Below are 25,972 nucleotides of genomic sequence, written 5' to 3'. Positions count from 1 at the left end.
ATCCAGTTGTAAGTTGTAGTTATTAACCAGTCCAAGCTGAACAGTTAAAGCTTGGATAATGAAGGTGATTATTTAAAATTATTTCATGCTTTCAGGACATATCAGGGTATCAGGACATCAGATATCAAACTTTCAAAGCAGCGTTCCGCAAATTAAATATTATAAACCACTGCTATGATATAGGAAATATGGCAATCAAGTAGTGCAAGCATGGCTGTCCATACAGCAGCACAATAATCATCATCATAGAATTTACAGTGCAGAAGGAGGCCATTCAGCCCATCGAGTCTGCACCAGCTCTTGGAAAGAGCCCCTGACCCAAAGTCAACACCTCCACCCTATCCCCATAACCCAGTAACCCCACCCAACACTAAGGGCAATTTTGGACACTAAGGGCAATTTATCATGGCCAATCCACCTAACTTGCACATCTTTGGACTGTGGGAGGAAACCGGAGCACCCGGAGGAAACCCACGCACACACGGGGAGGATGTGCAGACTCCGCACAGACAGTGACCCAAGCCGGAATCGAACCTGGGACCCTGGAGCTGTGAAGCAATTGTGCTATCCACAATGCAACCGTGCTGCCCTTATATAATAAAGAGGTAAGTGGCTGGGTAGCTCAGTTGGTTGGATAGAATTCCTTCGGTGTAGAAGGAGGCCTGAGAGACCCGAACATTGCACACACAGACCAGGCCCCAGTCACTACAGCCCCAAAGACACCGACCAGGATATGTTCAGCCCCTTTGAGACGATTAATTTGCCCACACCGGAACCTGACCCACCACCCGATGATAGCGACACCCTCCCTTGCCCAGACCGCCCTACGGAACATGAAACAATGGCACCGTGATAATTCCTGTCGCCTGACAAGGAATGACGAAATGGACCCCGCATCGGCAATAGCACGCAAACTCCACACGTGGGTTTGGCACCCGGGAGGTGGTGATGACTCCGAGTCTGACTCCCACCATGGTAACTCCTTTGAAACACTTTTAAGAATGGAACCTTGAGGTGTCCAGATGATGAGAGAAAGGAACCGATTGAGATTTACGGTGTCCTGTACTCTGATGGAACCGGCCCGCTTTTCTTGTTTAGTTTGTTTTAAATGATGCCCGTTCTCTCTTGTACAAGTTTGTGTGTCGGCCTCTTGGACACTTTCTTGATACAGTCATAATTATTCTTCTGATGCCACATGACAGTTAAAGAAACAAGTTTGTTGGAGCCCATATATTTACAAATTCTTACCGCTCTTGGAAGGTCACTCAGGCAGTGGAGTAACGGCACTTATCCCCGCCCTGCCTAAGGACCCCCAATACATTTGGTCAGCCAAGCTCGGGTAGTGGAGTAACGGTACTGGTCACCGCCCTACCCGGGGATTCCACCCATTCTTGCCCTGCTGTTCTTTTACATTCCTGTAGTTTAAAGAATGCATTTTGCATCAACTTTTGCCCCCTTCCGGCGACCCTTCGGTTGCTATCCCCCACCTACTATTTGCATGTCAGATTTACTTGGTTGGAAAAATGAGTTTGCAGAGGACGGAGAAATTGTCTGCCCACTCAGCCCATCAAACACAGGCTGCGAGAGTACTCGCACTGTGACACAGAATTTTTCCAGATGTCTTGGGCGAAATTCTCCTACCCGCCCCACCACATTTCTGCACCGACCGGCCGGCGGGAGTCTCCGTAACACCGGCCGGTCAATGGGGTTTCCCATTGTGGGGCAGCCCCACGCCGTCGGGAAACCCCCGGGCGCCGGCAAAACGGAGACTCCCGCTGGCGGAGAATGACGCCCCTTGTCTCCAAAATGATTGTTAAAAAAAAAAAAATGAGGGAGTCACATATGGTGACGATTCTAATGGGAAATTGACGTTAAGGAGAAACAGACAGACAAACGAGATGTTAAGCAACAAGATAATAACAGATATTATGCTTGTTCCCCTAGGAAGATACGAAGATACATACAGATGGAGAAAAGCCTGAACAAGATAAAGTTGACCCTGATGATCTACGTCATGATCGTCGCTGGAACAGTAGTTGCACGGGTTACCTATCTCCACCTCCCTCACAGCACAGGCCCCGAACACGACTACTCAAATCAACACGCCCCAGCCCAGACACTACACAACACATCGACCCAGCCACCGATACCCCCCACATGGTGTGAGAATCCCGTTAAATGGTACTCCCTGTCCTACACAGTGGAAGCCTTACTAGTGATAGCCATATTGTGCAGTGTCATCCAGACAATCAGATTGCAGAAATGGAGAAGGAGTGCCTCCCACCCTCCAGTACACAGCGTTAGAGCCCCTTTCCTCGGACTGCAGAAAACCCCACACTCTTTCTGAACCTTTCTCTTTAATACATTCCGCGGTTGTTGTTGCGTTAATAAAGTTTATTTTTCTGTGTATGAATGTTCGTGATAAAAAGAAATGTGATGCTGCAATCGGATTTTTTTTGTACTGTAAGATAAGTTCTTTGATTGTTAAATAGCAGCATGAGTGTAGTCTAGTTAGAGATAGTTAGATGTTCCCTTTTTATTATTTATAGGGAAAATGGAATATAGGATTGAATGTTAAATGGCCCCTTAGGAATTTTTAGATAAGTGTTGTATTAGGGAAATTTAGGTAAATGATTTTTAGGTAAATGACCCATAGGACAGAGTAGGGTAGAACCTGTCCTTGATTGAGGGTACCCGGCAGTTCAGAGAAAAGGAGAAGACCCAGTATTGTGATCCTTCACGCTTCGCCTTGAGGATCAACAGGACGGAGTGTAGCCATCTGGGATGGCCACTTACAACTAGGGACAGAGAAACTCGCAAAGCCTAGCGGGTAAAATAGACAAGGCAAGACTCAGGCAGGCTCAGAGCCTGAAATGTATATTTGCAAGCAAGAAGTCCAGACGGTATTGAAACTCCGACCAATTAGCACTTTGATGGGGCCGATTAGTATTTGATGGCCCATCTTCACCAAAACAAAGGACTGGTACTCGAGCGACCGGTACAGTCCCAGACATTTTGGCGCCACTCCCTGTTCAGGGAAGCATCAACAACGGGGTCAGTGACCGCTTGGGACACGCCCAGCCATCCAGATCCCCGCCCACTTATTGGTTAGGAATCGAACAGAGTGATCAGGGATCACCCAATTATTGGGGCCCAAACTGAAGGACCAAAAGAGCGCAAAAACCCCCAAGTATAAGAAGAATGGTTCGCCGTATGTTCGTCCTCTCTTGGACCTGGCTCCCTGGCCACGACCATCTCCAATTGCAGCAACACCAGAAGCAAGTCCAAGTTCAATGCTCGCTACCAGACAGATGAGCCTAGCTGAGCAGCAGTTACTCCTTCGGATTCGATAGATCCAGAATCAAACAGCGGCCACTGTTTCTCTGACCTAAGCCGGGTGCCCGAAGTTAAGTACAGGTTGTCTTAGCCATAGGAAAAGACAGAGGAAAAGAAGCGCGCAACAGGGGCAATTTAGAATATCCAATCCACCTAACCTGCACAGCTTTGGACTGTGGGAGGAAACCGGAGCACCCGAAGGAAACCCACGCAGACATGGGGAGAACACCACAGTTTGGATTGAACTCCCTGGAGCTGTGAGGCAGCATTTCTAACCACATAACTGGTTCGTAATGCGGAGAGATGCCAAGAACATGGGTTGAACTACTGTATCAGCTAAGGTTAATCATGAAGGCTCCGGCTTCTCAACCTTGCACTTCGCCTGATGTGTGGTGACCCTCAGCTTAAAACGCGCCCAGTCAGCTCTCCCCTCAAAGGGAAAAGCAGCCTGTGACATTATGATAAATGTACAGAACTGTAAGGGTTAATGTTATGTCCAAATCTACCAGTAGAGGGAGCTAGATGCAGAACGCTATAAAACATCGATGCTAAGCCTTCTGGAAGAGAGTGTTGTGGAGAAGGTTAGAAGACAGACTGTAGGAAAGATAGTGTGAATGAGAGCAGATCATAGTTATTGTATTAGTGTAGAGATTAGTCGTAGATGAGTGTAAATTGTATGTTTATTATCAACTGTTTATTATATAGGAGTAAGTGTCTAATCCAATTAAGTAGTATAAATAATTTTTTAGCTTTGTTTAATATAAACGCTAGTTGTGGTCTTTGTGAACACTATGCCAATCACCCTTGGATCAGAACCATAAAGAACACCACATGGTACCAGGCTTGTATTTTAAAAAATAATAAGCAATTAGATTGGACAAGATAGCTTTCAGAACATTCAAGAAAACAATCACGCTGCTACACTGATCAAAACATCTGCACAGATGACGGATCGTAAGATGTAAAGTCTGAAGAAACCTGACGACTTCAGAACGACCGGTAAACTATGTCAAAATTGGGCAATTTTCAAATAACAGTTTGAAGTTTTCGTATCTGACTCCGCGTGAAAATGCTTCTCTTAATTTGGCTGGAACGCAAGCATTATAGTTGTTTAAATCATTTTAATTGGTCGAAGATGAGGTTACAAAAAAGTATAGCATAGTGCTACAGGTCCCTGGAATGGGGGGGCGTTGACCCACAACCCCTGACTGGCACAAAGAACATGGAGAAACTAGAGATTCTGGGATTGTTCTCCTCACAGCAGAAAGGATGAAGAAGAAATTTAACAGCAGTGTTCAAAGTTGTGATTGGTTTTGACAACGTGAATATGGAGCAACAGTTCCTACTGGTGGAAAGATCAATAACTAGACATCACGGAGTTAAGTTAATTAGCAAAGAATTAGAGGGAAGATGAGAAGTTACTTTTACTCAGTGAGCTGTTATGATTGGGAATGCACTTCCTCAACAGGCGATGGAAGAAGATTCAGTCGTGAATATCTAAAGGGAATGTGAGTTATATGTAAAATGGAGATAACTCCAGGGCTGTGCAGAAAGAGAGGGATTAACGGAATCACTCTATCACAGTGCCTGCAGAGGCAGGATGGACTGAATCACCTCCTCCTGTTTTGTACGGTGCTACTGTTTTGGATGGTTTTACAATAAATCACAAATGCAGTTTCTGGTGCTTCTTAAATATTCAGTTTCAATAACTGGTTTCTTACATTTCTGACATTTTCAAAAAGCACCTTTTCAGTACCTGTTGTGTCCTGTGGAGAAGGTGTCACATTAACAACCGTGCTGTTCACTGTAAGGAAAGTACAGGATTTCAGATCAGTCAATCACAAACCTCAGTCTGCCTATAGCATTGTTTATCAAATTGTCCACAGATTCTGGTACAGGTAAACTACTGAAGGATTGGATTGTAAAATGTTACTTTTTGCATTGAGTTTAATAAATTGTACGATTCCATCCAACAGTTTCTGGAGCGAAGCTACTATGTTGTCTGTACCAATTGGAAGCACAACTATTTGCTGTCATACTTAAATCCTTTGTTGTCAATCCCCAATTTTGAGTTTAATTTGATCTAAACAGAATGAATTTGAGAAATGTTAATGTTAAATTAAAAGTTGTTAATTCCTACTCATCGACCCTGACGTCACTGTTATCCCCTCTGGTGGATTGTTTGCACGAAAATGACATTTTCTTTGTGTCATTAAAAAAATATTTGTGGTTCTCTGAGTTTGCAGTGTCAATGTTAAGGAGTGTCTGCCTAAGGCTATTGGATTGACTATTATTCTCTCTGTCCAGATCCTCCCTGTGCATCATTGTGCACATTAATAGACTGCTGACGTCAGATTAACACAGGGGTCAGAATTTGTCAAAGTGTTTTAACAAAGTGGAGGGGATCACATTTGTTGCACCACATTAACACGAATGAACTTTATTTATTGATATACAACTATCATTTCCAAAATGCAAGTTTCTCAAACACTACCTGTCACAGGTGAAGTGGTAATTTTGAGAAAGGAAGTCCTTGTAAAGAGATTCCAATAGTTTAAATCAGATGTAGATTTCCATCTGCCCCCTGCATGGGGCTAACCTATTAGAGTGCCAAAGACAGTGGATAGGAAAGTCAGCCGGGAAATATAACAGATGTAAAAGATATCTGTTATATTTACAGATGTAAAAGAAATATAAAAGATCTGGGACTAAGCACAAGTTCTCTTTCAAAGATCCAGAACATGCAGGTTAGATAGAATAACACACTTTTGTCATGTTTTTTATTTCATTCTTACTTACACATTCAATCTCAAAATCAGGTTTCTTATATTGTCAAAATCCTGAGAAATAAATTTCAATTTTTGTCCTGTTCCATGGAGAGAACTATAATCATGTATATAATCATAACTATAGTCATGTTTACTGTAAGCAAATTAGAAGATTTGTGAGCTGATTATCAACAAATTTGAACATAGTTTGTAAATTATTTATATATTATGACACAGGTGAAAATATTCAAAAACTCTATTTAAGGATGATATGATAACTGTTCAATTATTCATTCGTTTATTAGATCCAATCTTTTCTCCCCAACAGTCTTTTGTGATTGAAAGAAACATCTATTCCCGGTCAAGCACAAACATTTTTTTTGCTTTTTGAAGTCCGGTTTTATATTTAATTCAACCCAAACATCATCACTTTCAGAAATGTTCTATGTCTCTAAAAATCTACAAGCAGTTAACTCACATGTGGTAGTTTAACATCTACCATATTGGGGCAACATTTTATAACACAGCCCAAATAAGAAAATGGGCTGAGAGTTATAGCAGGTGTCACTCTGATACTACAAGCTCTCTGCCCCAACAAATTATACCCGATATGTGATAATGGTTCTGGACCATGGATTCCAACATATCCAGTTGGAGGTTACAATAATGACCCAATCCAAGCAACAGCTTGGACATTGGAGGCAATTATTCAAATAATCACATGCTTTCAGGACACATCAGGATATCAGGACATCAGGGGCGAAATTCTCCGGAAACGGCGCAGTCGTCCGGCGCCGACTGGCGCCCAAAACGGCGCAAATCAGACGGGCATCGCTCCGCCCCAAAGGTGCGGAATGCTCCGCATCTTTGGGGGCCGAGCCCCAACCTTGAGGGGCTAGGTCGGCGCCGGACGAATTTCCGCCCCGCCAGCTGGCGGAAAAGGCCTTTGGTGCCCCGCCAGCTGGCGCGGAAATGACATCTCTGGGCGGCGCATGCGTGGGAGCGTTAGCGGCCGCTGACGGCATTCCCGCGCATGCACAGTGGAGAGAGTCTCTTCCGCCTCCGCCATGGTGGAGACCGTGGCGAAGGCGGAAGGGAAAGAGTGCCCCCACGGCACAGGCCGGCCCGCGGATCGATGGGCCCAGATCATGGACCAGGCCACCGTGGGGGCACCCCCTGGGGCCAGATCGCCCCGCGACCCCCCAGGACCCCGGAGCCCGCCCGCGCCGCCTTGTCCCGCCGGTAAGGTAGGTGGTTTAATTTACGCCGGCGGGACAGGCATTTTAGCGGCGGGACTTCGGCCCATCCGGGCCGGAGAATCGAGCGGGGGGGGGCCTGCCAACCGGCGCGGCGTGATTCCCGCCCCCGCCGAATATCCGGTGGTGGAGAATTCGGCAACCGGCGGGGGCGGGATTCACGCCAGCCCCCCGCGATTCTCCGACCCGGCGGGGGTCGGAGAATCTCGCCCCAGATATCAAAGCATCAAAGCAACTTTCTGCAAATTAAATGGGCTGGAATCTCCGATGTCGGGATTCATTGTTGTGCCGCCAGCGCACCCACCCCTGTGGGCGTAGTGCTGCCCACAATGGGAAACCCCATTGCCCGGCTGGCGGGGCTGAGAATCCTGCCCAATCTTTTTGAACTTGTGATATAGGAAATCTGGAACAAAGTTGTGCCAGCATGGGCTGGATTTTCCGCCCCGCCACTTTTCTGCCCCGCCCCGCCGGTGGGATTCTCCGTTACACGGCCGGTCAATAGGGTTTCCCAATGTGGGGCAGCGCCAAGCCGTCAGGAAACCCCCGGGTGGCAGCAAAATGGAGAACCCTGCCAAGCGGAGAATTCCACCCCACGTCTGTACATACTGCAGCTCAATAATAAAAAGGTAAGGGATTGATTAACTCAGTTGGCTAGATTGCTTGTTCTGGGCGCAGAGAGACACCAACAGCGCGCGTTCAATTCCGGTACTGGCTGCGTTTATCCATGAAGGCGCCAGCTTCTCAACCTTGCCCCTCTCCTGATGTGTAGTGGCCCTCAGGTTAAATTACCCCCAGTCAGCTCTCCCCCTCAAAAGGGAAAGCAGCCTACGGTCATCTGAGACTTTGGCAACTTTCATTTCAATAAAGAGGAGTAATAGTGATGTATGTATAGTGGGCTGCATGTTGGTCAGGAAACCAGGGAAAGTTCCTCTGTCCACCTCCAAAATAGTGTCATGTGGGATAATCTCAATCGGTGTGAGAGGGTAGATGCTACAGTAGTTTAGGGTCCAAATCATAGCACCTCTTAAGTGCCGCATTTCCTCAATGCCACTTGGATGTTGTCCTCAGGTCCCTGGATGGACGTCGACCCCCAGCCTCCTGACTGGCACAAAGACTATCGATAAACGAGAGAAACCGGGAGTGTTCCCTTCGCAGCAGAAAGGATCAAGAAGAAATTTAACAGCGGTGACCAAAGTTGTGATTGGTTCTAACAACATGAATATGGAACAAAAGTTCCCACTGGCAGAAGGATCAGTAACGGACATCATGTCGTTCAGGTAATTAGCAAAGAACTAGAGGGAAGATGAGAAGTTACTTTTACTCAGTGAGCTGTTATGATTTGGAATGCACTACCTCAACAGGCGATGGAAGTAGATTCAGTCATAACTGTGAAAAGGGAATGTGAGTTATATATAAAAAGGTGATAGCTCCAGGTCTATGCAGAAAGAGAGGGATAGTGGGCACGATAGCACAATAGTTAGCACTGTTGTCTCACCACGCCAGAGTCCAGGTTCGATTCCCGGCTTGTGTCACTATCTGTGCGGAGTCTGCACGTTCTCCCTGTGTCTGTGTGGATTTCCTCCAGGTGCTCCTGTTTCCTCCCATAAGTCCTGAAAGACGTGCTATTAGGTAATTTGGACATTCTGAATTCTCCCTCAGTGTACCCGAACAGGCGCCGGAATGTGGCGACTAGGGAATTTTCACAGTAACTTCATTGCAGTGTTACTGTAAGCCTACTTGTGACAATAAAGACTATTATTATTATTAACTGAATCACTCGATCACGGTGCCTGCAGAGGCAGGGTGGATTGAATCATCTTCTCCTGTTTTGTACGGTGTTCCAGTTTTGGTTCTACGATAAATCACAACAGCAGTTTCTGTTGCTTCTTAAATATTGAATTTCAACAACTGGTTTCTGACATTCCTGATATTTTCAAAGAGCATATTTTCAGTACCTGTTGTGTCCTGTGGAGAAGGTGTCACATTAACAACCGTGCTGTTCACTGTAAGGAAAGTACAAGATTTCAGATAAGACAATCCCAAATCACATCCTGCCTGTAGCATTGTTTATCAAAATGTCCGCAGATTCTGGTACAGGCAAACTACTGAAGGATTGGATTGTAAATTGTAAAATTAAACTCGCATTGAGTTTAATAAATGGTGCAATTTCTTCCAACAGTTTCTGGAGCCAAGTTACTGCGTTGTCTGTCTTGATTGGAAGCACTACAATTTGATGTCATACTTAAACTCTTTGTTGTCAAACCCCAATTTTGAGTTTAATTTGATCTAAACTGAATGAATTTTAGAGATGTTAATTTTAAATTAAAAGTTGTTAATTGCTACTCATCGAGACTGACGTCAACTATGTAACTGATAATGTTCAGAGAAATGGCTGTCCACTCCGCGTTGTGTACACATATCTGCAAACCATACACTAAGGTTGATGCCCTGTTATCCCCTCTTGTGGACTGTTTGCACGAAAATTAAAAAATGTTGTGTCAATTAAAAAAAATATTTGTGGTTCTCTGAATTTCCAGTGTTAATATTAAGGAGTGTCTGCCAAAGGCCATTTGAATGACTATTATTCTCTCTGTCTGGATCCTCCCTGTACATCATTGTGCTCATGAATAGATTGCTGACGTCAGATGAACAGAGTGGGCGGAATTTGTCAAAGCGTTTCGGTGAAGCGGATCAGAAGTACATTACTGCATCAAGTAAACAAGAATGAACTTTGTTTACTGATGTACAACTATCATTTCCAAAATTAAAGTTTCTCAAACACCTATTTGTCACTACCTGTCGCAGGAGAGGTGGTAAATTTGATAAAGGAAGTCCCTGTAAAAAGATTCCAATTGGTTAAATCAGATGTAGATTTCCATCTGCACCCTGCATGGGGCTAACCTATCAGAGTGCCAAAGTCAGTGGATAGGAAAATCAGCCGGGAAATATAACAAATGTCACTTTGAGACTCCAAGCTCTCTCCGGCACGATTCTCCGGTACGATTTTGAAGTGCGAGCGGGAATTGCTGCGAACTTCCCAGCGCTCAGCACAGGGAGGCCAGCAACGTAATTCAACGTTAATTGGTTCATTTTGTAATGATATGCATAATCAAAGGAGAGTAAAGGGTTAACAAGATGATGTTCATGTATATCAACACTAGATGGCATCACTAAGTAGTCTTATAAAAGGCTGTGTCTCTGAGCATTCTGGGAGAAGCTGATTGAGAAGCTGTTGGTGTGAGGTTGAGTTAAAGTGTTGGTTGTATGAGAGACATAATAGATTACTGTAATATAGATTCAATACGATTATTTTGTTAGCTATTACTCAATAGAGTGTGCGAACCATTTAAAGTAGTAAAATAAACTAGCTTTGTTTTAAATACATAGCTTAATGCTCTTTGTAATCACGACCTTTGGCTATCTTGGAGAACAATACAAGGAGCATTACACATTTAACGAGGCCAGACGAGCTTCTCGCCACAAATGAAAGTTCCCTAGTTGATTTGCCGGGATTGCGCTTGCCAGCCCCCTGCTAGCAAGATCGAGTAGCACTTAGGCTGCACTTTCTCAGCCAAACTCATCCAGCTCGCAATAATGGCACCGATAAGGCTAGACTGAAGATTCGGGAGCACAGATCTGAGGAGGCTGCTAGGCACTGTGGAGGCCAGGAGGGATGTTCTGTTCCCAGAGGGTCTGGAACATCAGCCACAGGGCAACCAGTACTGCCTGAGACGAGGTGGTGGCAGGTGTGAGATCAGCAAATGCGCCCAGAAGGACTGGCCCCCAATGCGGTAAGAAGGTCAACGGCCTACACCAAGCAACACGGGTGAGTGGACACCAATGTCCCGTAACTGTCCACAAGGGAACATCTACCCCCAAACTCCCCATGTGACCCCTCAACCCTCCCTCCACCCTTCCCCCTTCAACCACCCCCCAACCCTCCATTCCCACCCCCCTCCCACCACCGTGAACTACGTGTGTGGCTAATGATGTCCCCTCTGTGTCTCCTCAGGAAAAGCTCTCCCATAATTGTCATGAGAGGGCCCAGACTGGCAGATGGCGGCCCGGGCTTTAGAATTCTCACATCCTTCGAGGAGCGGGCCCTGGAGGTGACCGGTGTGGCTGATGGCAGGGGCGGTCACCCACATGGAGGCTGGCAAACGCTGCAGAGGTGAGGAACCACCGTGCTCCAATCAGGGGACCTGTCAAACATGAGTTGTTATTGCCTTATTGACTGACCCATCCCTCCCACTGACCACATGTCCATTCTCCCACAGGTCCTCCAGCTGACGGAGCCGACCCATCCCGGGTGGCCCCCTCTCCTGACTCTGAGGAGACTATCTCCGAGGAGAGCTCCGAGGATGCAACTGTTATAGTCGCGGCAGAGCTGTCATCCCCACCCTCCACCAGAACAGATACATACACCTCGGTGGGACATGTTAGTGGTCAGGCTTCTGGAGCACAATCTGGTGAGCACCACACAGTTGCTGAGATATATATTAGGTGGAGGCAGGAACCTGCAGGCGAGACTGCAGTCTGAGGACTACTAGATCCCAGGACCCAGCTGGGTCCCTGCCTGATGCTGAGCCTCTGGTACAGGGTTATCTGGAGATGATTGTGGTGATAGGGAGGAGCCAGGATGTCAGCGTCACTCCGGCAGATCCATAGCCGCTTAGAGGTGTCCCAGAGGCTACGGGTGCAGGAGATGATGCTGGCAATGCATGGCACTGAGGCCAATACTGCTAGGGTGGTGACCGCAGTGGAGAGTTTGGTTCATGATGTCTGCACCATTAGTGAAGGTGTCCAAGGCAGTCAGTGATGGCCATGGCTGAGGGTCTTGGCAGAATGTTTGACTCACTGGGGGATGTGACCCAGTACCAGGCTGACCTTGATGAGGTTCTGCGGGACATGTCCCGTTCTCAGGTGGGAATGCCTGGGGCGCTGCGAAGTTTGTCCCAATCGCATGGCCTAGTCACTGAGGAGCATCGCCGAGGGTGCCCAGTGGTGCAGATCATGGGGAACTACCACGGTTGGCAGAGCCAGATGATGCAGGAGCAGCCGGGGCTTGAACCAGCTGCTCGTCCATCCCATGATGAAAGCCAGGGCTTTATGGGCACCAACAGAGAGGAGGGGGCACTGATTCCAATCTGGATCGTCCGATAGAGTGGCGATGGTGGTCAGCAGCTCCTCCGAGTTCCACCCCTCTGCTCAGGCTGCCTCTCAAAGTCAGATCTCAGAACAGAATAGCACAACTGTGCATGTGCCGTCAATAAGTGAGCCAGGGCCCTCCGGCCCCAGAGTCCCCAAAGGTTGCCCGCTAGAGGCATCGATGGCCACAGGACCTGGTAAGCAGCTGGCTGCCTCCACCAATGACGTACATCCTGGGGAAACACCGAGAGGTAGCAGTAGAGCTAAGAGGCTCAAGCACGTGAGGATCACTGAGGGCACCAAGGGTTTGTGAGAGGATAGACACGGAGTGGGAGGAGTGGGGGTACGGGAGTGGGGGACTGTAAAACACATTAAACAGTTTTGTGCACAATTATTATGACGCCTCTGTCACTTTCCTCCGCAAAACAGGCTGACCTTCGAACCCTTGGCCCATCATGCCAGGCATCTCCCCTTACCCATTGCACTCACCCACCATCAGGCCCTAGGCATGACCCTGGAACTATGTCGGATGTTGGCTGCTGCGTGTGCAGTGTTAACCTCCCACAGTGTTCAAGCACAGTGTCCAGGCATCAAGGTGTAATTGGGATTCTAGGCAATGACTCCCACATGCTACAATGCAACACTCCCCCCCCCCCCCCCACCCCCACCCACAGGAATCTATTTGGCATGTGTGAAGTGCTCACTTAACCACAATTGCCAGTTCCCTAACAGTAACAACCTTCGGCCGCACAGCCAGATGCCTCAACAGTCGATGGGGGTTATGGGTGGTCGATTCATCAGACGGGCAGGGACAAGGGTTGCTCCCGGAATGGGTAAACAATCCAGGGGTCGACATGGTGGTGCCATGAGCGGTTGACCCCCGGTTGCCCCCAGCACCCCCCCCCCCCCCCGCCGTTCTATGGCAGCCAACCCCTGCGGAGGGTCCCCCACCCAGTCGAGCGTCCCCCACCCCCCGCCAAGCACTGGGGTGTTTAGCCCAGCACCTCTGGGCACTTTGCCTGTGAGCAAAGATGGCTCGTCGGCTCCCTACAGAAGCCCTTCCATCAGTTTCACGTTTTCCAAAAGGAGTACTAATCGGCGCCAGCGTGAGCACTTGCTGGAAGGTCACTGAATGACAGGAGGCCATTGGATTGTATGGAAATTGTATGGAAATTGGGCTTAAGTGGCGATAATTGGTTTCTCGCCTCGCTACAGTGGGATCCCGATTTCGTCTACGGGAGTGAGCCAGTTGCATCTCAAACTGTTTGGCGCCTGGTGCAGTTCTCGTTTTTGGCCTCTCCAGCTATTCACTGGCCACGTTTGGCTTGAGCGAGAGCGTAATGAGGCTGGAAGATTGCACCCTCTGTCTCTTATGATGCTGAAAATTACTCCCAATTGTATTATGTGGATAATGGTTCCAGCCCATGGATCCCAGCACATTCAAGATTGTGAATCTATCGTTCTTTGATGACATCAAGTTTGACAGGAAGTGCATGATCATTGGTGGAGATTATAGAAAATTAATGTTGTGTCTATAAGAAGCATCCAAGCAGAGCATGGCGATTCACAATTCATGTAGTTAAGATTGACATCACTGAAGCAACATTCCAGCAGTTCCCTCTGATTAGAAACGATAACTACCTTAAATCACCACATTCTCAGAAAGCACATTTTCAGTATTCGTTGTGTTTGATGGAAAAGATGCTGCAACATTATAAAAAGTAGTAATGTAAAAATGAGTTTGATATTAGATCGCAAGGGGAGTTGCAGAGTATTTTCTTCGCGCAGAATCTTGTTGAGATCTGGAACACTCCACCCAAAATGGTGGGGGTGTTGATTGTATAAATAATGTGAAAAGGAAGTCGGACAGGTCCTTGAGGATGAGAATCTTACAGGGATACAGACAGAATGCAAGGATCTGGGACTAAGCACAAGTTTTCTTTCAAAGATCCAGAACATGCAGGTTGATTGAATTGCACACTTTCATCATGTTTTATACTTCATTCTTAAATATTCAATCTCAAAATCAGGTTTCTTGTATTCTCAATATTTTAAGAGAAAATGTTCAATACCTGTCCTGTTCCATGGAGACAACGTCCCGTTAACTTTAGTCATGTTTACTGTAAGCAAAGTACAAGACCTTTGATAAGTTAATCAACAAATTTGAACATCGTTTGTAAATTTTCGACAGATTATGATACAGGTGAAAATATACAAAAAGTCTATTTAAGGATGATGTGATAACTATCCAATTATTCGTTGGTTTATTAGATCAGATTTTTGCTCCCAGTCTGTTCTGATTGAAAACATATATTCCCAGTCAAGCAGAGACATTTTTTTTGAAATTCAGTTTTGAATTGAAATCACCAAACATCATCACTTTCAAACATTTTCTATGTCTTTAAAAAAATGTAAGCAGTTGACTCACATGTGGTAGTTTAACATCTGACATATTGGGGTGACATTTTATAACACAGCCGAAATAGGGAAACGGGCTGGGAGCTAGAGCATGTGTCACTCTGATACTACAAGCTCCCGGCCCCTGCAAATTCTACCCAATATGGGATATTGGCTTCGGACCATCTCCAGTTGTAAATTATAGTTATTACCGACTCCAAGGTGAACAGTAACAGCTTGGACATTGGAGCTGATTATTTAAAATGATTTCTTCTTTCAGGACATATCAGGATATCAGGACATCAGGGGCGGGATTCTCCGTAATCGGCGCGATGTCCGCCGACCGGTGCCAAAAATGGCACAAATCAATCCGGCATCGCGCCGCCCCAAAGGTGCGGAATTCTCCACATCTTGAGGGGCCGAGCCCTAACCTTGAAGGGCTAGGCCCGCGCCGGACTGATTTCCGCCCCGCTAGCTGGCGGGAAAGGCCTTTAGTGCCCCGCCAGCCGGCGCGGAAATGACTTTGCCAGGCGGCGCATGCACGGAAGCGTCAGCGGCCGCTCACAGCATCCCCGCGCATGTGCAGTGGAGGGGGTCTCTTCCACCTCCGCCATAGTGGAGACCATGGCGAAGGCGGAAGGAAAAGAGTGCTCCCATGGCACAGGCCCGCCCGCGGATCGGTGGGCCCCGGTCGCGGGCCAGGCCACCGTGGGGGCACCCCCTGGGACCAGATCGCCTCGCGCCCCCCCCAGGACCCCGGAGCCCGCCATCACCACCGTGTCCCGCCGTCCCAAAGGTGGTTCAATCCATGCCGGCTGCCATGGGTTGACAGCGGCGGGACTTCGGCCCATCGCGGACCGGAGAATCGGCGAGGGATTCCCGCCGACCGGCGCGGTGCGATTCCCGCCCCCTCCGAATATCCGGTGGCGGAGAATTCGAGACGCGGCGAGGGCGGGATTCACGCCGGCCCCCGGCGATTCTCCGACCCGGTGGGGGGGTCGGAGAATCGTGCCCCAGATATCAAAGCATCAAAGCAGCTTTCAACAAATTAAATATTTTTGAAGCCTAGTCACTATTGTGAGAGAGGAAATATGGCAACCAAGATGTGCAATCATGGCTGTACTTAAAGCAGCAGAATAAAGAGGTAAGGGGTTGGCACACTCAGTTGGCTGGATGGTTGGTTTGTTATGCCGGTTTAACTCAGTGAGCTGGACAGCTGGTTTGTGATGCAGAACAAGGCCAGCAGCACGGGTTCAATTCCCGTACCAGCTTACCCAAACAGGCGCCGGAATGTGGAGATGAGGGTTTTTTCATAATAATTTCATACTTGTGACAATAAAAGGTTATTATTATTATCTTATTATTATGCGGAGAGACGCCAACAGCGCGGGTTCAATTCCCGTACCGGCTGAGGTTATCCATGAAGGCGCTGGCTTCTCAACCTTTCCCCTCCCCTGAGGTGTGGTGATCCTCAGGTTAAATCACCCCCAGTCAGCTCTTCCAAAGCAGCCTATGGTCATCTGGGATGGTGGCAACATTTATTTCCATAAAGAGGTGTATTAGTGATGTTGGAATAATGGGATGCATATTGGTCAGGAAACCAGGGAAAGCTCCTCTGTTTACCTCCAAAATAGTGACATGGGGAAAATCTCAATCCCTGTGAGAGGTTAGATGCTGCAGTAGTTTAACATCCAAATCACAGCACCCCTTACAGTGACGCATTTCCTCAATACCATTTACATGATGTCCTCAGGTCCCTGGAGTGATGGACGTCGAACCCCAACCCCCTGACTGGCACAAGTAACATGGAGAAACGAGAGAAAATTGGATTGTTCTCCTCACAGCAGAAAGGATCGAGGCAAAATTTAACAACGGTGATCAAAGTTGTGACTGGCTTTGACAACGTGAATATGGAGCAACAGTTCCTACTGGCAGAAAGATCAGTAACCAGACATCACGGAGTTAAATTAATTAGCAAAGAATTAGAGAGAAGACAAGAAGTTACTTTTACTCAGTGAGCTGTTATGATTGGGAATGCACTACCTCAATAGGTGATGAAAGTAGATTCAGTTGTAAATATCTCAAGGGAATGTGAGTTACATGTAAAATGTAGATGACTCCAGGGCTATGTGTGAATAGAGGGATAGTGGGATTAACTGAATCACTCGATCACAGTGCCTCAAGCGGCAGGATGGACAGAATCACCTCCTCCTGTTTTGTACGGTGCTACTGTTTTGGATGGTTCAACGATAAATCACAACAGCAGTTTCTGGTGCTTCTTAAATATTTAATTTCAACAACTGGTTTCTTACATTTCTGATATTTTCAAAGAGCACATTTTCAGTACCTGTTGTGACCTGTGGAGAAGGTGTCACATTAACAACCGTGCTGTTCACTGTAAGGAAAGTACAAGATTTCAGATTAGACAATCACAAACCACATCCTGCCTGTAGCATTGTTTATCAAATTGTCCACTGATAGGGCAGCACTGTGGCGCAGTGGTTAGCCCTTCTGCCTCACGGCGCCGAGGTGCCAGGTTCGATCCCGGCTCTGGGTCAGTGTCCATGTGAAGTTTGCTCATTTTCCCCGTGTTTGCGTGGGTTTCCCCCCACAGCCCAAAGATTTACAGGGTGGGTGGATTGGCCATGCTAAATTGCCCCTTAATTGGAAAAAATTAATTGGGTATTCTAAATTTAAAACAAAAAAATTGTTCAAAGATTCTGATACAGGTAAACTACTGGGATTGTAAAATGTTAATTTTTGTATTGAGTTTAATAAATGAGCCAATTCCCTCCAACAGTTTCTGGAGGCAAATTACTGCATTGTCTGTAATGATTGGAAGCACAACTATTTGCTGTCATACTTAAACGCTTTGTTGTCAAACCCCAATTTTGAGTTTAATCTGATCTAACAGAATGAATTTTAGACATGTTAATATTAAATTAGAAGTTGTTAATTCCTACTCATCAACTCTGAAGCCGCTGTCCACCCACAATGTAACTGATAAAGTTCAGAGAAATGGTTGATGCACTGTTATCCCCTCTGGTGGTTTTCTTTGAGTCATTAAAAAAAAATTGTGGTTCTCTGAGTTTGCAGTGTCAATTATTATGGGCGAGGCATTTTCAGAACCCCAAAATGTATCATGGGGTTCAACCAACCTCTCCCTTTAATGGATTTGTTGCTTTTCCTAGCACACGGCTTGTTCTCTAGGTTTGCGATTACAATTATGGACACGTGGGTTTTTAAACACAAAACAATGTTTATTCCATGAACTCAACTTAACATCTTAAATAAACATTGGATCTCTTAACACCTCTTACTTCAAAGATAACTCAGAAAATATTGCAACAGTAAATAATTCCTCAAAATGTTCCTTCAAACTTCCAAGAGACTTAACACCTTTAAACAGAATCACATCAGGTTAAAGGCTTTACTATTATGAGTTTAAATCACCCAAATGATCCAGAGATAGTCTTTCATGGCAGAGATCCAGCTCACTGCAAACACAGACACTCCCAATCTCTTCTCAAACTGCAACACAAAACTGCAAAATGGCTGACCTGACCTCAGCTCCGCCCACTCTCTGACATCACTGTTTTCTTAAAGGTACATTGCTTAAACATCCATGTCTTAAAGGTACACTCGCATGACACAATGTTAAAGCTTGTTTAACAAATGCCATTGGATTGACCATTATTCTCTCCGTCGGATCTTCGCCGTGCATCATTGTGCACATTAATAGATTGCTGATGTCAGTTGAACAGAGGGGGCAGAATTTGTCAGCAATTTGCATTGCTGAGATCACACGTTAATTTGTTCCACCATGTAAGCAGAAATTAAACGATGTTCATTCGGCAGCCATCCCTTTTAAATCTCTCAAACACATATTTGCAATTATCTGTCACAGGTGAGATGGTGATATTGGTCAAGGAATTCCTTGTAAAATTCTTTGAGTTAGTTAACTTGTTTGAAGCAGATTTCCATCATCACCATGTTTGCGTGAATACATCAGCGTGGCCCCTCATAGCCTCACACAATGACAATGGATAAGGAAAAACAGCTGAAGTATGCAACAGAATGCCAATGTAATACTGTAACTCTCTGCCTCTGCAAGTTTTGCAAATTATCCCAATGGTAAAATACAGATTATGGGTATAATTTAATGGCCTCGCAGTGTCAGGCTGGCAGGCACTGCCACGTTGTCCATGCCAGGGGGTGCTCTGCCGAGAAGAGGAGGGTTGAGGGGAGACACGAGAACCCCTAAGAGGTATGTTTGGGCAGTAACGTGAAGGGGAGGGGCCGAGGCAGTGGTGGGGATGTGGAGGGGGGTTGAAAGATCGGGTGGCAATTAAAAATGGGGCCCCAATCTCTTCCTGCACTGATGAGCTAAATGAGGTGAGTGCGGCATCGGCGGGACATTCCCCGCAGAGGCAAAAAACAACGGCAGAATTTCACTATATAGCGGGGTCATTCTCAGTACTACAGGTGCCGAGAAACACCCCTCTATATCTGCCCTAAAACAGAACTCAGTTTTTTAATTAAATCGCGCCCAATGGCTCTGACCCAACGACTTGTAAAATAAAATAATTAATTGATGCCATCTGGAATGTAGGTGCCTGATCATTGTAGAACATTATAGACAATAAAGGCTGAGAGCACAGGCCTACCATTAGCATTCCCTCTGGCTGTAAGTGAGCAACTGAATTCACCACATCCTCAAAAGGCAACTTTTCACAATCTGTTCTATATGATGGAGAAGCCTTTGTAACTTACCATAAAATGAAATCCTTAGAATCCCTGCAGTGTAGAAGGAGGCCATTTGGCCCATCGGCTCTGCATCGACCCTCCGTAAGAGCATACCATCCTGGCCCCCAACCCTGTAACGCCACCTAACGTGCACATCTTTGGAAACTAAGGGGCAATTTAGCATGACCAATCCATCTTTGCAAAAAATGGTGCCTGTGAATTGTAGAAAGATTTTCGATCTAGAATGGCAAGAAGGAAATCACTCAGAGAGTTGTTGGGATCTGGAACACTCTACTTGGAAATGTGCTGGTCTCTCATTCCATAGATAATTTTCAAATGTGGTTGCAGAGGTCCTGCAAGCAATTATAGGATTACCACCATAAAGCCTGCAACAGTCGTGGACTCGCCAACACTAAGGGTATTCAAATGGTCATTAGATAGACATATGGACGATAAGGAAATAGTGTAGATGGGCTTTAGAGTGGTTTCACAGGTCGGCGCAACATCGAGGGCCGAAGGGCCTGTACTGCGCTGTAATGTTCTATGTTCTATGTTCTATGTGTGGTTAATCACAACTGTTATTTGAAGCACCAGCAACAATGGGTAGAATGGCCTCCTTCTGTTTCATAAGTTTCCATTATTGGAATAAAAATTTCTATGCATATTCTCATTTACCTTTGCTTCTCAGCTATTGTGCTAAGAGATACCAGCTCCAAATTCACTATAAACCATATACTGTGCTTCATTCTTATACACAGTATCTAGATTCCAGAGTTAAAGGGAAAGACTTTAGAGAACATGGGCGAAATTCTCCGTTATCGGCGGAAAGTCCGCCGATCGCGCAAAAAACGGCGCAAATCCCACTTGCGTCACGTCATAAAAATGGGACGAATAGTCTCCGGCCCGAAATGGGCTAGCAGCGACGTAACGGGATCTGCGCTTGCGCAGTGGTTCACGCCGTGCAGCGTCATACGCGCTGCACGGCGTGACGGCTCAGAAGGCCGCGCAGCTCCCCCCCACCCGACCGGAACACCCGACTGGATGGCTGGCCGTCGCTCAGCCCCGAGGTTCGAGTCACGCGATGTGGAGGCGCTCCTGGACGCGGTGGAGCAGAGGAGGGACGCCCTGTATCCCGGGCACGGCCGCAGAGTTGCCCCACGCCACAACCGGCGTCTGTGGAGGGAAGTGGCAGAGGCCGTCACCGCTGTGGCTCTGACACCACGGACAGGCACACAGTGCCACAAGAAGGTGAACGATCTCGTCAGAGCAGGCAGGGTGAGCCTCCCATATCCCCCTCCCCATATCCCCCCTCCCCCATATCCCCCATATCCCCATATCCCCCCTCCCTCATATCCCCCCTCCCCCATATCCCCCATATCCCCCCTCCCCCATATCCCCCCTCCCCATATCCCCCATATCCCCCTCCCCATATCCCCCCTCCCCCATATCCCCCATATCCCCCTCCCCCATATCCCCCATATCCCCCCTCCCCCATATCCCCCCTCCCCCATATCCCCCTCCCCATATCCCCCATATCCCCCCTCCCCATATCCCCCTCCCCCATATCCCCCCTCCCCCATATCCCCATCCCCCATATCCCCCATCCCCCATATGCCCCATATCCCCCCTCCCCCATATCCCCCTCCCCATATCCCACCTCCCCATATCCCCCATATCCCCCCTCCCCCATATCCCCCATATCCCCCTCCCCCATATGCCCCATATCCCCCCTCCCCATATCCCCCCTCCCCATATCCCCCCTCCCCCATATCCCCCATATCCCCCCTCCCCCATAGCCCCCCTCCCCCATATCCCCCATATCCCCCTCCCCATATCCCCCATATCCCCCCTCCCCCATATCCCCCCTCCCCCATATCCCCCATATCCCCCCTCCCCCATATCCCCCATATCCCCCTCCCCCATATCCCCCCTCCCCCATATCCCCCATATCCCCCCTCCCCCATATCCCCCATATCCCCCCTCCCCCATATCCCCCATATCCCCCCTCCCCATATCCCCCCTCCCCCATATCCCCCATATCCGCCATATCCCCCCTCCCCCATATCCCCCCTCCCCCGTATCCCCCATATCCCTCCTCCCCATATCCCCCTTCCCCATATCCCCCCTCCCCCATATCCCCCCTCCCCCATATCCCCCCTATCCCCCCTCCCCCATATCCCCCATATCCCCCCTCCCCCATATCCCCCATATCCCCCCTCCCCATATCCCCCCTCCCCCATATCCCCCATATCCACCCTCCCCCATATTCCCCATATCCCCCATATCCCCCCTCCCCCATATCCCCCCTTCCCCATATCCCCCTCCCCCATATCCCCCCTCCCCATATCCCCCCTCCCCCATATCCCCCATATCCCATATCCCCCCTCCCCATATCCCCCATATCCCCCCTCCCCCATATCCCCCCTCCCCCATATCCCCCATATCCCCCTCTCCCATTTCCCCCTCCCCCATATCCCCCCTCCCCATATCCCCCCTCCCCCATATCCCCCATATCCCCCCTCCCCCATACCCCCCTCCCCCATATCCCCCATATCCCCCCTCCCCATATCCCCATCCCCCATATCCCCCTCCCCATATCCCCCCTCCCCCATATCCCCCCTCCCCATATCCCCCATAACCCCCTCCCCCATAGCCCCCATATCCCCCCTCCCCCATATCCCCCATATCCCTCATATCCCCCCTCCCCCATATCCCCCCTCCCCATATCCCCCCTCCCCCATATCCCCCATATCCCCCCTCCCCCATATCCCCCATATCCCCCTCCCCATATCCCCCATATCCCCCCTCCCCCATATCCCCCCTCCCCCATATCCCCCATATCCCCCCTCCCCCATATCCCCCCTCCCCCATATTCCCCCTCCCCATATCCCCCATATCCCCCCTCCCCATATCCCCCCTCCCACATATCCCACATATCCCCCCTATCCCCCCTCCCCCATATCCCCCATATCCCCCCTCCCCCATATCCCCCCTCCCCCGTATCCCCCATATCCCCCCTCCCCCATATCCCCCCTCCCCCATATCCCCCCTCCCCCATATCCCCCCTCCCCCATATCCCCCATATCCCCCTCCCCCATATCCCCCATATCCCCCCCATATCCCCCCTCCCCCATATCCCCCCTCCCCATATCCCCCATATCCACCCTCCCCCCATATTCCCCATATCCCCCATATCCCCCCTCCCCCATATCCCCCCTCCCCCATATCCCCCATATCCCCCCTCCCCCATATCCCCCTCCCCATATCCCACATATCCCCCTCCCCATATCCCCCATATCCCCCCTCCCCATATCCCCCTCCCCATATCCCCCATATCCCCCCTCCCCATATCCCCCATATCCCCCCTCCCCATATCCCCCATAACCACCCTCCCCATATCCCCCATATCCTCCCTCCCCCATATCCCCCCTCCCCATATCCCCCATATCCCCCCTCCTCCATATCCCCCCCCATATCCCCCATATCCCCCCTCCCCCATATCCCCCATATCCCCAAGTGAATCCAGCCCTAACCTTAACCTCTGCAATGCACGCGCAACCGATGGCGGGCATTCATATACCTGCCTAACACTGTTGCCTTTTACCCCTGCCACCACCCCCCCACAGGAGAAGTGCGCACACAACAATAGGGAGCATGTGAGGACTGGAGGAGGGCCCGCTGATGAGAGGCCACTGACCGTACACGAGGAAAGGGCCCTGGAACTGGCTGGCGGACCTGAGGAACGGGAGGTTGCTGATGCAGAGGTCGGGGGCCCACGAGCAAGTGAGCCACCAACAGCCCGTCCCCATACCCCCCCTCCCCTATATCCCCCTCCCCCGTATCACCTGATCACTGCCTGATGTCTAACCATGCATGCTTCATTGTGTATCGCAGGACCAAACGTCCAGGCACCCATCCCCGCAGATGCACACCGCCCGCAGGATGCCCCTCGGAGACCACAGGAGACGGAGAGACCCGGACCCTCCAGCATGCGACGCCCGCAGGATGCCCCTCGGAGACCACGGGAGACGGAGAGACCCGGACCCTCCAGCATGCGACGCCCGCAGGATGCCCCTCGGAGACCACGGGAGACGGAGAGACCCGGACCCTCCAGCATGCGACGCCAGCAGGATGCCCCTCGGAGACCACGGGAGACGGAGAGACCCGGACCCTCCAGCAAGCGACGCCCGCAGGATGCCCCTCGCACACCACGGGAGACGGAGAGACCTGGAGCAACTGGGAGACGACACCCCCGTCACGTGTGGGAGCGACCACCCAGCGATGAGGGGGGCAGCCACAGGCCCCCGTCACATCCGAGCCAGGACACCACTACCCAGGACACCACTATCCAGGACACCCCTACCCGGGACACCACTACCCGGGACAGCACTACCCAAGACACCCCTACCCGGGACAGCACTACCCGGGACAGCACTACCCGGGACAGCACTACCCAGGACACACCTACCCGGGACAGCACTACCTGGGACAGCACTACCCGGGACAGCACTACCCAGGACACCCCTATCCGGGACAGCACTACCCGGGACAGCACTACCCAGGACACCCCTACCAGGGAAGATGAAATACCGGACAGTGACTCAGAGTGGATGGGTGGAGACGAACCCCCACCCCAAAGTGCCATGGAGTCAGAGTGGGACGAAGAGCACGACACAACGCCACTGCTGTCACCAACACCCTCCACCATCGCAGAAACACTCACCACGGTTGGGCACTTTAGTGATGAGGCGTCTGGTACACTCACTGGTGCGCACAACACAGCCGTCCCGGTACAGCAGGTGGAGGTAGGAGCAGCAGAGGGGCTGGGCGGTCGGAGGGCAGCCCAGCCCAAGCGAACATCTGCCGCCCAGATGGATCCCGGGTTCCTGCAGTTACCACACCCACACATAGATCCGATGCAACCACCGACACGGAGACGAGCGAATAGGGTGACGGGTGGCTTGCGGCGGCTGCGGTTGCAGGTGGAGGAGTCCACCCGCGTCCAGGAGCTGGGAGTGGTCCCGGTCATGCGTGCCACCCAGGCTGACACCGCACGGGTGGCGTCCGTAGTGGAGGCAATGGGTGCGACGGTGTCAGACATGGGGAACGGTTTGCGAGGCCTGGGGCCTTCCGTGCAGGCGGCGTCTGTGGCCCAGGAAATGGCTGCCCTCTCACAGGAGGCCATGAGCCAGTGCCAGCGCCAGATGGCAGAGGCGCTCAACGCCATAGCCCAGTCTCAGCAGGCCATGGCCCAGTCTCTGCAGGCCATGGCCAAGTCTCTGCAGGCCATGGCCCAGTCTCAGCAGGCCATGGCCCAGTCTCAGCAGGCCATCGCTGAGGGCATCGGCGCCAGTGGCCATGTGCGAGCCGGCGTCGCACTGTCACAGACAGGGTTTGACAACCCCCTGGGCTCCATGGCTGCAAACCTGCAGACCCCTGTCGATACCAGCACGGGCCTCCAGGACTGGCAGCGCCAGATGTCGGGGGCGCGTCGGATGGCCAGTCCGTTCGCATCCCCCACCGATGTAGAGGCCTGGGGGCCATCGGGCACCCCGAGGGAGGAGGAGGTGGTGTGGTCCGTCCCGGCTCCCTCTGTAGGGGAGGTCCCGGTACACCGCGACACCTCGGACTCCCCCCCTTCCGTCCCAGGTGCATCGGGTGGGCAACGGGCAGGACAGGCTGGCAGCTCGCCATCCCAGTCGCCCGGGCCGCAGCCTGGCCCATCTAGGCCAGGACGCCCCAGGAAATGGCCGCCAAAGGGATCCAGTGTCAGAGGGCAGGAATCACAGGAGTCCACCTCCAGTTCTGCTGTACCGTCTGGGGAACCACGTAGACGTAGTCAAAGGGCCCGTAAGGCCAAACAATTAGACACTGAGTAAGTTGGCACGGGTGCAGGGCACAGATGAGTTTTAGGGGCTAGGGCACGTGCATGAACTCCTTTGGTTATTAAAGTCAATGTTACACCTACCGAAGCTGCCTTTGTGCTCTGTCCAAAGTGTGCGGGCGTGTCATGTACGTTATGCGCAAGTGTGTGTGTGACGGGTGGTCTTACCTCAGCCCCAGGTGAGTCTGCCCCCTTCTCCCTGGGCCGCCATCAACATCCCCCGGGCAGAGGACGGGACCGTGCGCTGCAGTGTCACAGCCGCATGCAGGGATGGTCCGGGTGGATGGTGGTACTGTGGCCATGGGTCAGACATAGTCCAACTATGTAGAGCCAGGAGCTCATCGCAGGGCGGGTTGTCATCATCCTCCATGGCCTGCGATAGACACGCGTCCACCCGCAACTGGGTGAGCCCGGCCAGTTGTGCCGCCGGTGGATCG

General features: G+C 50.0%; 1 protein-coding gene across 1 annotated transcript in view; it reads right to left on the bottom strand.

Moving 5' to 3' along the window:
* The window catches only part of LOC140428874 (uncharacterized), a 216,318-nt gene that overhangs the window by 6,646 nt on the left and 183,700 nt on the right, over nucleotides 1-25,972 (bottom strand). The window contains exons 9-12 of the mRNA XM_072515524.1: nucleotides 17,253-17,300; nucleotides 14,581-14,628; nucleotides 9,316-9,363; nucleotides 5,093-5,140 (exon numbers count right to left, since the gene is read on the bottom strand). Coding sequence (XP_072371625.1) covers nucleotides 5,093-5,140; nucleotides 9,316-9,363; nucleotides 14,581-14,628; nucleotides 17,253-17,300 — 192 coding nt within the window. The remainder of the gene's footprint in view (nucleotides 1-5,092; nucleotides 5,141-9,315; nucleotides 9,364-14,580; nucleotides 14,629-17,252; nucleotides 17,301-25,972) is intronic.

This window comes from Scyliorhinus torazame, chromosome 8, assembly GCF_047496885.1.
Source record: "Scyliorhinus torazame isolate Kashiwa2021f chromosome 8, sScyTor2.1, whole genome shotgun sequence".
Taxonomy (NCBI): Eukaryota; Metazoa; Chordata; class Chondrichthyes; order Carcharhiniformes; family Scyliorhinidae; genus Scyliorhinus; species Scyliorhinus torazame.
Note: the sequence above shows the minus strand (reverse complement) of the source record. Positions and strands in the feature narration are given on the sequence as shown.